This window comes from Micromys minutus, assembly GCF_963924665.1.
Source record: "Micromys minutus genome assembly, chromosome: 15".
In the NCBI taxonomy this organism is placed as follows: domain Eukaryota; kingdom Metazoa; phylum Chordata; class Mammalia; order Rodentia; family Muridae; genus Micromys; species Micromys minutus.
Genome location: NC_137984.1, coordinates 3,654,571 through 3,667,128, shown reverse-complemented (window position 1 = coordinate 3,667,128; position 12,558 = coordinate 3,654,571). Strand labels below are relative to the sequence as shown.

The window sequence follows — 12,558 nt, the reverse complement described above, 5'->3', positions numbered from 1 at the left end:
AATTCTTTATCTCAACAAACCTTTGTCTCTCCTTCAGTATATGGTACCCCAGTAGGTACAGAACATACGCCATAATTAGGCTCTGTTGCTTTTTTTATATGCTGAGGATCAAGCCCAGCTCTGTCTTCACTAATGGTAGGCACGTGCTATGCCCATCAGCTGCATCTTGACCATATTTAATATTTAAGTTCAGTATATTTTGAAGAGATAAGATTTGGTGCAGAAGCTTGAGAGACACCATGTTCCTATATTTAAACAGTAAAGAGACCAGGAACGTAGAGAGACGCAGAAGGCGTGTGACACCGCTAGCACAAGAGGGCATAAAATACTGCATCAGGTATACACTGCGAAAGAGAATAGCTGGCCAGGGACTAAAAAAAAAGCCATGGCTCAGAAATTGAGTAACAGTTTTGCTAATGGTTGGTAGGAAAGTCGCATTGCTAAATAAATAAATAACAGCAAACATCTTTCCCACAGTTTCTCGGAACTTTAAAATCCTAGAGCGAGTGAGCTTTCTCTCTCTTATCTTCTCAGCCCTCCCATTTTAAACAAACATCCAGACCTAAAAGCAACCACACCAAAGGAAGAACTTTGCTATACAATTCTCGGTAACTCCTCTTTCTAACCTCGCCCTCCTGGGTGACGGTAATCAACTGTGTATAGTCTCAGTCACTGCACAAAATTAAGTCAATCAACAAAGGCCATGAAATCTGGGTTAGTGGAACACCGGGCAAATACACTGACATAAAATTTCCCAGAACATGTTCCAAATTATGACAGGAATTTTATTTTCCAGTACAGATCTTACAGTACACTTTAAACGGATGACTAACATTTAGAAAGAAAAAATAGCAAGTCTAAAACTTTAGTATATCTTGGCCTTTAAAAAACAGCTTACAGAAAAATCCATCTTCTGATAAAATAACTTAATTTTTGTTGTCCTTACTGCTGTTTCAAACATAAATAAAGTTGTTTGACAAAATAAATTACATACATGAGCAAAATGAGATAAAAATACAGGTTTAAAGTATTTTAAAGTTTGAAAGACATTATTTTGAACTGGTAAAAGAAATGTATTTCTCCAGGTGATCGTGGTGCATAATTTGAATCCCAGCACTAGAAAGGCAGAGGCAGGCAGATCTTTGAGTTCTATGCCAGCCTGGTCTACAGAGGAAATTCCAGGACATCAAGGGCTACACAGAGAAACCCCCATCTCAAAATAAAATAAGTGAATATTTATTGAACATGAAGTTTGAAGAAGAGCATAATAGATGAATTACAACACGTATGTAACTTCCTCTCATAAACGTCTTATTTATGCCAAAACTGCATACACTTGCCAAAAAAATAATGTTTAAGAGTTGTAATTCGCTAGCAAAATCCATCCTCAACAAAAAGAAAACATCTGCAGGAATCACTATCCCTGACCTCAAGCTATATTACAAGGCAATTGTGCTGAAAACTGCATGGTACTGGTACAGAAATAGGCATGTGGATCAATGGAATAGAATAGAAGATCCAGAAATGAGCCCTCATGTATATGGTCACCTGATTTTTGACAAAGGAGCTGTAAACATTCAATGGAAAAAGGACAGCCTATTCAACAAATGGTGCTGGTCCAACTGGCACTCAGCATGCAAAAGAATGAAAATAGACCCGTTCTTATCTCCTTGTACAAAGCTCAAGTGTAAGTGGATCAAAGGTCTCCACATTAAACCAGATACACTGAAACTATTAGAAGAGAAAGTAGGGAAAACCTTAGAACACATAGGCACAGGAGAAATTTTTCTGAACAAAACACCAGTGGCTCAAGCTCTAAGGTTAAAGATTAACAAATGGGACTTAATGAGATTACAAAGTTTCTGTAAAGCTAAGGACATCGTCAAGAAAACAAAACGGCAGCCAACGGAATGGGAAAAGATCTTTACCAACTCCACATCAGATAGAGGCCTAATATCCAAGGTATACAAAGAACTCAAAAAGCTAGACACCAGAGAATCAAATAACCCTATTAAAAAATGGGGTACAGAGCTAAACAGAACTTTCTCAATTGAGGAATATGCAATGGCTGAGAAACATCTAAGGAAGTGCTTGACATCCTTAGCCATCAGGGAAATGCAAATCAAAACAACCCTGAGATTCCACCTCACACCAGTCAGATTGGCCAAGATCCAAAACTCAGATGACAGCAGATGCTGGCGAGGTTGCAGAGAAAAAGGAACACTTCTCCACTGTTGGTGGGGTTGTAAACTGATACAACCACTCTGGATCCGTCTGGTGGTTCCTCAGAAAACTGGACATAGTACTACCTGAAGACCCAGCTATTCCACTTCTGGGCATATACCCCCGAGACACTTTAATATACAACAAAGATACATGCACCACAATGTTCATAGCAGCTCTATTTATAATAGCGAGAAGCTGGAAGAACCCAGATGTCCTTCAGTAGATGAATGGATACAAAAATTGTGGTACATTTACACAATGGAATACTACTCAGCCGTCAGAACAATGACTTAACCAAATTCTTAAGAAAATGGATGCATCTAGAGAATATCATCCTGAGTGAGATAACCCAGTCACAAAAGAACAGACATAATATGTTGTCACTGATAGTGGGATGCTAACCCCAGAGGCTCGGACTGCCCCAGAAACAACTCACAGACTGTGTGAAGTTCAAGAAAGAAACAAAACAAAACAAAACACAACAACAACAAAAAAAAAACGTCATGCTCAATCCTTACACACCAAGAAAACGTTGACTAATTCCAGGTTACATCCTGTTTTACATGTACTTTTTGCTCATTGTAACTAGTAAGACCTTAATGCAGAGTTTCTTTAGTAAAAGGTGAAAGATTTATACGATCTGAAGAGAAACCAGAGTATAATGCAGAGTATCAAACCTTAAAAAAAAGAAAAAAAAAAAGCCAAGCACTGACACAATTGTATTTGTATACATTTATGCAAAAATGTTTAAATTTTTTCTTTTACCTTTGTTTTTTAAAATAAAGTTAAAAAAAACTTAAAAGAAAAAAGTATGCTAAAGTACTCAGAAAAAAAAAAGAAAGAAATCTTTCTGAATTGGTAACTAGATTCTTAAAGAAGTTCCATTCATTCATTTTACAAATAATAGTTATCCTAGTTTTAAAAATAAAAAATTCAAACATTTAAAAAGAAAAAAGAGTTGTAATTCGCTACAAGTTCAACAGCACCAGAAACTCCCAACTAGAACCAAGGAAGCAAGCACACCACACACGCGCTGATGACAGCCCCTATTACTCATGGCCTGTCTCTTTCTACTGGCTCCTCTGGAGAACCCGTAGCTAACACGGTCTGGTGGAAGCAAATGTTTAATTAGCCAATGATTTATTACTGTTTTTAATCTTAATTTAGAAAGAGAAACGCACGGCCCTTCTCAAAAAGGGAGAAATGTGTGTCTGCACACATTGAGCTTACTCTGCTGGACACTGTGGTGTGTCGAGACGCGCACACGCTTCTTCTACCCAACTCTTCTTTTCTGGAATATTTTCAAAAAAATAAAGTGAGCATGCTTGATAATGGCAGAAACATAGTGTTTTTCAGACACAGCAACACAGATTTCCCAAAGCAAAATAAACAGGCCTCGGAGGCATTGACAGTACACAAATACCATGAATATAGAGTTTTTCTGTTTCAAAATTACAGTCAGCAGAAAACAAAGTACAAGACTGCAGGATGCGAATGCTCTGCTCATTGCTGTGAATAATCAGCATTCACAGACTCAGCCAACTGTGGATGGAAAGTGGTTATTTGTTTGAATTACACTGAATTACCTTTCATTTCCTAGATGGTATCATGTACCAATCATTTACTTAGCTTCCCTGTTCCATGGGCACTGTGAGTAATTGCAGAGCGTGAAGGTATATGTGAAGGTATGCACAGGTCATGTGCAAACACTGTGCAACTTAACATAGAAGGGACTTAGCACTGGTGACTGAAGTGAGGACACAGGTTATTCAGCTTGTCTCCGTGAAATACCAGGACAACCATTCTGTCCATGAGAACTGAGAACTGAGATATCCTTCCTGCTTTTTTTTTTTTGGAAAAGCAGATAAAATATTTAATATGTAATTTACAATGTATTTTACCAGCTCAGCATACAGGATGTTTATACATTATATCAAAGTAGTAGAGAACTGAGATATCCTTCCTTCTTTCTAAATCGTAGTATTTTCATCTAGAACGTATAGCCTGTCCCAGCCTCCCTCCCTAAATGAGCACATTTAGACTCAGGTTCTGTTGGAGATTTAAAGTCACCTTATAATTCTGGAGCAAAACATTAGAGCACTGTTAGCATCCTTCAAAGTAATTTCCTGTCTCCAGCCATTCCACCCGGAATGTGCCTGGTCTCATCAAACCCAGCTCTAGAGCTGCCTGGCCAAGACCGTGCTCCTTTATCACAAGGAAACCTTAGCAAGAACATAATCCTTACTCAATTGCAGTATTAAGTATGCAGGCACCATCTAAATGGCGTGGGGAAGATGGCAGTGGAAAAAGAAAAAGAATAGAAAAATGGCTCCAGGTAAAAAAGGGTCAACCATGCACCGATAGTAACCATCATCCAGTTGGATGATGTCACGTGTTCTTAGTTCATGCATACATTAGAGCTACTCCGTCATAAAAGGTTTGCGAGTCTTTTTCGGCAACTGAGATTGGCCTATCAACACAACAGCCACTGTAAGGACAACTCATACAGCTGCTCCTAGAAAAGACGATGCCGATGTAACCCCACCCCCCCAAAGGCCCTGGAAGATGGCTGACCCCAGGAGAGCCCAGAGTAGCGACGCTGACCTTGGCACACGGAGCTGTAGTTGATACAGCAGTCATTGTGGGTTTTGCAGTCGTCTGCACAGGAGCACACGAATCTGGATAGCCTCTTCTCACCACACCTGAACTTGTTGCAAGTCCATATATGTGCTAGAAAGCAGAATCGAACAAAGAAACACAAATACTTATAGTTCAACACATCCATAAAATCAACGGCATCTTGGACAAGAGGATCAGAGACAGAAATCCATTCTATAACTGAGTCCTGAGATTCTGATTCTGCTCAGCCCTTCTGAGCTAAAAGATGGCAAACATGCAGGCACCCGCCAGTAATATTTCACTAGAAACCCAGGACTTCATTGTTTTTAGACTGGGACAAGTCATTAGTATTGTACAAACAGAAGAAAGCCCTGGCTTGTCTCAGCAGCCTTCTCAGGGGTCTCAAAGTTTAATCTAGAACTATATATGCTAGTAAACACCTGTACTTCTAGTATTCAAGAAGCAAAGGCAGGAGAATGGAAATGTGGAGGCCAGTCTTTGAATAAGACTCTTGTGTCAAAACAAACAAAAATAAATTTTTTACTATCTCAATTTATTTTCTGATCCAATGGTTTTATTTTTAAAATGTTCAGTAAATAGTCAAGAATTCTTTCTTTAATAGATCAATAATAAAAAATATTCACATTTTAAAAGTATTCTTTTAGGACTACATTTTAAAGAACTAAGCCACAGTTCTGGCACACATTAAACACATACACAATTTTGTTATCGATACAGCATTTAACAAAGATGAAATAAGTTCTTTAGGTGTCGAAAGAGAAAGGCTACAGTAGAAAACATGTACATTCTAAAGTAGAAAATTTTAAAAACATCTAAGTTGGGAATGGTGGAGATATGCCTTTGAGCTCTATACTCAGGGCAGACGCAGGTGAATCTCTGTGAGTTCAAGTCTAGCCTGGATTACACAGCAAGCTCCAGAAAGACCAGGGTTACGTAGTGAGACTTATTTCAATAAACAAACAAGCAAGCAAAGGAATAAATGGTGTCTAGAAGAGAAAAACGCATTGAGTTACTCTAACCACAGACAGGAAGATAGACGCACGGCTTCCTGGAGATCCTTTCCTGACACCCGTGACCCCGCCCCTTTCCGTAACTCCACCCCTCCCCTGCAACCCCGCCTCCTCTCCCACCATACTTGGTTCCACACAGGTCTCCTGGAAATCCAGACAGCAGTTCCCAAGGCTGACACAGGCAGCATCACAGCGGCAATTGCTGAACGTCCTCTCATAGCAGCGGCCTTTGCAACTTTTTACTGAAAATTGTGAACAAGTCAGGTGCTGTCAATCACAAAATTACAAAGCATGCACCAGTTAAGGCACACCTGAGTCAAGATGCCACCGCCTTAGAACATAACTCACACCCGTTTGCTTGGAAACCAGGCAATGTTACAAAGAAAAACTAGAGAGAGGAAAGGAAACTAACTTTCCTAGAACTATCGGTGGAAGGGGGCGGGGCGTGGAACTACAGCAACTGCTGTTGATTTAGATGCGTCTGGCAACTGTTAAAACAGTGCATACTACCCTGAGCTCACATTAAAATAACCATTTTTCATTTTCTTTGATGTGAGATGAATTAGTTCATTTTATGAACAAATGCAAAGGTAACACAAAAGCCCCACCTTTTTGCTTGATTTAAGCTTAAGTACATTTGCTCTAGGGTATCCCATCCAGACAGATAAAATTGGCATATTTCAAAAAAAAAAATCTCTTAACATTTAGACGAGTAATATTATAATAGCAAGATAGTTGAGCAGGACAAAGATGCATTCAATTTTGAGAACTGAATCACCAATACTCTTCCATACAGGGTACAGAGGGAGACACAACCGAGTCAAAAGAATTACCACCGAAGTTGCCTATTTGCTTTCGTTATCTATTTGGTGAGTTTTCGGTGCTGTGTAGAACCTACTCTTGATACCAGGAAAACACAGTTAGAGGTGTGATGGTTTCATTACTACTTTGAAACGAGCAATGGCAGAAATATCTAAAACTCTCTTGAGATTCTGGTCACTTAGGGATGCTAACTGGTCTCCTAGTAACTTCCAGAGCTGCTTTAGCAACCAACTCCTTGGGGCTTGGAGGAACCTCTGGTCATGTCTTCATGGTTTGTTTGGCTTTTGGTTTTGTTTTTTGGTTTGGGTTTTTTTTTGGGGGGGGGATAGGTTAGATTGTTTTGTTTTGTTTTTGTGGGAGGTACTGTTTTTGGTCACAGACTCTATTCCACATTTTAATATAAAAATTTGTAAACAAACAAATAAAAAAAAAAAAACTGTGTATGTCCAAAATAAAATAGAACTTCAGGAAGAATGCTTAAACTAGCGTCAAACTTATGAAATTGTCAACATCTGGAAACATGCACAGGACCTGGAGATTACAGTTACTTCAATCACACTGTAATTACACACATGCACATATATATTCAGCTGTAAGTGTACACATATGCACATACAGAAAACGCACAGAGAAGCACATACGCACACATACCAACATACATCCACAGGTACACAGACACAGAAACCCACAGGATTAATTACCTTCTTTGGCACAGCTTGGTTTCAACCCAAATATACAACCAAGAATGGTTGTTAGCACGCATACTGACAAAACCTGTAAGGAGAGGAAAAGACCGTTAGAGTCTTCTGAAAGCCTCCTATCTTCATCTTTTTCAGTGCTTCCGACTTGGGAAAATGTTTCCAGATGTGGCAGCTGATCACAGGGACAGGTTCACTTTTTGAACATTTCAAACCACACACTTGTGCTCTAAGTCCTGTTCTGAATGTGTGATAAACATCAACTGGCAACTTTCTAAATCATCCCAAGTTAATGCAATGAGGAAAACACTTGGCTAACATGAAGGAACTAGCCAGAAAGAAAGTTGTAATCCTTAAAGGAAGAAAATCTATTAAGTGGCTTCACTTCCTACTGCCTTCTAGAACATTCCAAGCCTCTTTGAGCTTTGAACTCACAAACCTAAACCTAAAGGAAACACCTCAGATGCACCCTGCAGGGTCACAGGGATGCCCACTGGGCTGAAACATTGCCACGAGCTGTCAGTGTGAGGTGGGGGTAACTCACAAGTTCCAAGCATTTGCTTATTCATCTATAAAAGCAGAAAACTGGACTGCTTCAATCTCTCAGGATCCTTCCAGGGCTTCTGTTTTCCCACCTCCTCCCTCCCCATGATTCCTGCCTTTACTATTTAAAATGAAGTAGACCTGGAACCCCTAAGGTCAATAACAAGTTTTGAGGGTCAGAAGACAAAGGAGGAAAATAATCCACAAAACAACTTCCCCCGCCCACCTTTTTCAAGTTGGCTTTTCCTTCAAAGCATCCTGGACATCAGCTCGCAGGGCATTTCAGCATTCACAGAGAAAGAACTGTGTGCAAAAGTGACCCAGGGAAGAGTAAGATCTACCTCCGGGAGCTCAGGAACGTGCAAGGGAAGGTAAAGCCAAAAACGCTAGACATATACACAACACTCTCCCTTTATCTGGGCCTCCCCTTTCCAATTAGAGTTGCGTACAGTCAACCGTCATCAGAAAGCAGCCTTCACGACATCCCTCCGCCTTCCTGCCTTCATGCACCAAACCGTGGTAATGTCAACAGTCCCACATAAGCCTCGCCCTCCAAAACTCCATATTTTGTTTGAATTTCAATTCCAGCACTATCAGTTTTGTTGTTGTTCATTTCTGCACTCGCTTTATCAGTCAACTGCATTTTCAATTACCCACTGCTACACTGCTACAGACTGTCACATGGGCATAACCCTGGTCACCAAGGAAGCAGCACAAACACACATTGCTGCCGATGCATGAACTGACTGGCAGGTCCCTGCCGACCAGTCGCTGACAGACTCTGAAGTTCTTGATAGGACTGACTACCTAATGGTCCACATCTGTAGTTCTCCGCCCACTACTGGGCTAGCAACAGTCAGTGTGTCCTAGAGCAATGCAGGTTCTCGGTGTTAATACATCAAACAGTGTTGTTGGCAGGCCACTGTTGTCTGTTGCTCTCGGGTCGGGGAAGCAGGAAAGAGTTACAGGCTGATTGTCTGAGCGGTTCCTTCAAAACTGTTTTCACTCGACACACGAAAGAACAGAACAGGAAAACCGGTTCCAAAAGTTAAGTTCCTTTCTCTGCTGTGGAAGCATCTCCAGGAGTTAGCCTCAGAGATGCGACAGAAGACGGGGGGGGGGGGGGACTATAAAAGACCCACACTTAAGGCGGAGAGCCTGGGTTGTAGGAAGGCAGGCAGCTCAGGGTGGATCAGGCAGGGAGCACTGCAGGGAGTGCGGGAGTCGCAGCAGAGCTCTGGTGTGATGAACCGGATGTAGCACCTGGGGAAGGGTGGCAGCAAAGGCAAAGGGGCCAACCAGGAGCAGACAGGGAAAGAGCTTCGGTTCTGGCAGCCCAGCTTGACCTACTAGATCACAAAGGCATACACCGCATTGAAAGTCTGGGAATGGGGTGGGAGACCGGCTGAGAAGTTGGCAAAGCCTGGAACCAGGAAGGGAGAATCAACAAAGCAGAAACGCGTGGGCGGGACGTCTGAGTAGGATCAAGCCGACTTGAGCACTTGTGTGGGAGAAATGAAGGGACGAGAACAGGGTGGATATTCATTGTTGGTTGAAAGCGAGCATTTAAACTGTGCCCATTGGTTTAACCATTTAACAGGTAACCGTATGTACGTGACGCCCTGCCCGCTTATTAACTACCAGAAAGTACACACCTCTCTTTCCGTAATTAGCTCTTCATTGTCAAAAACTAAGTTCCTTATATTTGCATTTTATAATATTATGTGTAACACAGAATTAAAACGTGTATGCACAACAACAAAATATTCTTCATTTATCCCTACACACACACACACATGCACACACACACAAATTGTGGTGTCTGTTATTCTATTGTAGCACACCTAGTCAAAATCATTTCAGTAGAAAACTTCCCTGGAGCATTTTCAGAACTGCGAGCTCTGACTCAGTTTTTCTTCTCAGTGTAGATTAATCTGAGGTCGAAGTCCACCCAGCACTTATTTTAATCTTTTTTATTATGTGTGTGGATGTATCACCTGCATGTTTGTATACGCACCCTGATGCCCGCAGGGACCAGAAGATAACACCAATTCCCTGAAGTTACAAATGGTTGTGAGGACCATGTGTGTGCCGGGAACTGAACCCAGATCCACCTCTCTATCCCCCCAACAAGCTGTTTACCTCTGAAACAATTCAGACACTTTTATATTCTGACATTTTCAATTAACAATTTGAATAATTCAATTTATATTTTGATGGTTTCTTGAAATTTATAGAAAAACACTTCCTGGAAATCTGAGACACATAAAGTAAAAAAATGAAAATGTTCAAACGTTTTGCCTCTATGTTAAAGGATATTTACTTGTTAGCTTCCTGCTTGTTTAATAGGGGTTCTTAACTAAATCATTAGGTTTTTCTTTGACATTAAGTGAAATTAAAAAAAAAAAAACAGACATTTTTACAAAGCACATTTTCCTCACAGATTCATTCAAACACACTAGCATTAACTTTATATTATATTTGCCTATAATTGTGTGTGTGTGTGTGAGTGTGTGTGTGTACATGCTCACACATGTGAGTCAGTTCTCAGCCTCCACAAATGTGCCCTGGGGATTGAACTCTTTAAGCTAGGTAGCTAGGTAGCAAGTGCCTGTCCCCACTAGGCCATCTTACCAGCTCCTTATTAGCATTATTTTGATTTTCATTATTTATTAAGGATTTTCCAAGATGTGAATGCCTACTTGTGTGTGTTCCCTACACTGATGGCCAGGACAGCAGTGAAAGCAACTCTGAGCCTATGAAGAGATAAAATGTGAAGTAGTGGACGTTAAAATAAATTAACACGACAGAATTTGACAAGAGCTGCAGTGGAAAAATGCAAAAGATGCTGACGTACTAGTAGCCCCGTGGAGAGCCTAAAGGAGAGGCCACAAGGACACATAAAGACATTGGGAGGAGAAAAGGATTTCTCTATCGATGAACACGTGTTTACCTGTTTGTGGTGTATGACGAAATGAGGTTCAGTGGAGACGCACAAAACCAAAGCAAACAGAAGACACTCTAGTGAGAGCCTTCATCTTAGAGTCTATGAGGACTCTGGAAGGAGCCTTACGTCATTGAGAAAGACACAAACTAGCAAAAAAGCAACCTCTCAGTTAACCAAACGAATCACAATGCAAGCTACAGGGTCTCCAGAAGCCCCATGTGGGTATAGAATCTGAGAAAATAACACGTGTCACTTCCACAGCACATCCTGAGGTTTTCTAGACTTTTATATTAAGTCACTTAATCCTCCCAAGAGCATTCTCAGAGAGATTATGATGATATGATCCTACCAGTTTATAGAACCCGAACTGTGGAGAAATGAATAATCCACAGAGGATCATGGCAGATGGAGAGATCCTGAAGCCTTTAGCTGTGGAAGTAACACAAATGGATTGTTCTAGAAACTTCTAGAAAAGTCTTTCAGCAGCATCCTGGAGGGCTGTGGCATGACTCTGCATGGTCCCATATGAAGATGAGGTCTTGGCTTGTCTGCTTCACTTTGGAAGGATGCTGCTCTTTGCTCCCCTGGACTAGAGTCTCCTCCTTAGGTTACAGGAACCCAGGCCTCAGACGTGGGTTTGTTTATTTGCCTGTCTCTGGCTGACTGTGAAATCCAGGCAGCTATAGACATGTTTATTTACTTCTGTGCTCTCCACATCGAAAAGGCGCCTTGCACACATTAAACAGCCAAAGCCAAAAACCAGCAAGCCTGAATGAAAACATAATTTAGGGAAAGAGGCAGAATCCCTTTCCTACATTTGACCTGACCCTGCTGGTCCATTTAAGTATCTTTATGCCTGATTCATATAAAGTCTATCAACAATAAGTGCATTTTAAAAAGCCCCGACATGGACAACTGTTGTATTTACCACCCAAGCGTAACAGACGAGAAAAGATGCTGATGTCTCATGGAGCTGAATCAAGGGTGTGTTGTCTATTAGACCTCTAACCTTCGGTCAAACTGCAAGAGAAGTTAAAAAAAATAAAATAAAAAACAAACCCTGCTAGAACTCAGACCTCAGCAGCATTTCAGTCTGCCAGGGACTCCTCCGCTGGGCAAGGAGACTAGAGGGAAGTAAGTCCAACTTCCACAGGACATACAGAGGCTAACACTTTGTTGGAGCTCTTCTAAATGTTGTGAAGTTCGAGCATAGATTATAAACTTCCTCTGACGCTCTTTCCAGGCAGGTGTTGATACCCTTTGTGTCTATTGCCCAGGCATGGGCAACTCTCTTCTGCTGCTGACTTACTTGGTCAGTAACTCCCTAACTATAGTGGAATTGTATGTTAAGGTACTCATGTTACTGGAAAACAAGAGAAAGAGGCCACAAGCCTGAACAGACACCTCACTAGGGCAAACCTCACACTCAGATCCCCCCCAAGCACAAACAAAAAGAGTCTCGGATTCAGACAGAATGGTTCAAAGTGAATTCCCCGAACCAGCAGTTCCCCGAACAACACTTGCACTGTGCAGGGCTAGAGACAGACCAGGGAACTGAACCCAGCCAGTGTCTCCCAGGGCTAACATTATGGCAACTTGTAGAAAACCAGCAGCCATGAGGTCTGGGAATGGTTTATAGGATCACTGGAACTTCTGGCTTCTGTTTTGTTTC

General features: G+C 41.2%; 1 protein-coding gene across 2 annotated transcripts in view; it reads right to left on the bottom strand.

Moving 5' to 3' along the window:
* ENPP1 (ectonucleotide pyrophosphatase/phosphodiesterase 1) overlaps nt 1-12,558 on the bottom strand; it is a gene marked incomplete at its 5' end in the record, with an annotated part of 57,797 nt that overhangs the window by 25,552 nt on the left and 19,687 nt on the right. For both annotated transcript variants that reach the window (XM_080929137.1, XM_080929138.1), the window contains 4 exons: nt 3,457-3,517; nt 4,831-4,956; nt 6,002-6,118; nt 7,400-7,472. In XM_080929137.1, the coding sequence (XP_080785263.1) occupies nt 3,457-3,517; nt 4,831-4,956; nt 6,002-6,118; nt 7,400-7,472 (377 nt within the window). The remainder of the gene's footprint in view (nt 1-3,456; nt 3,518-4,830; nt 4,957-6,001; nt 6,119-7,399; nt 7,473-12,558) is intronic.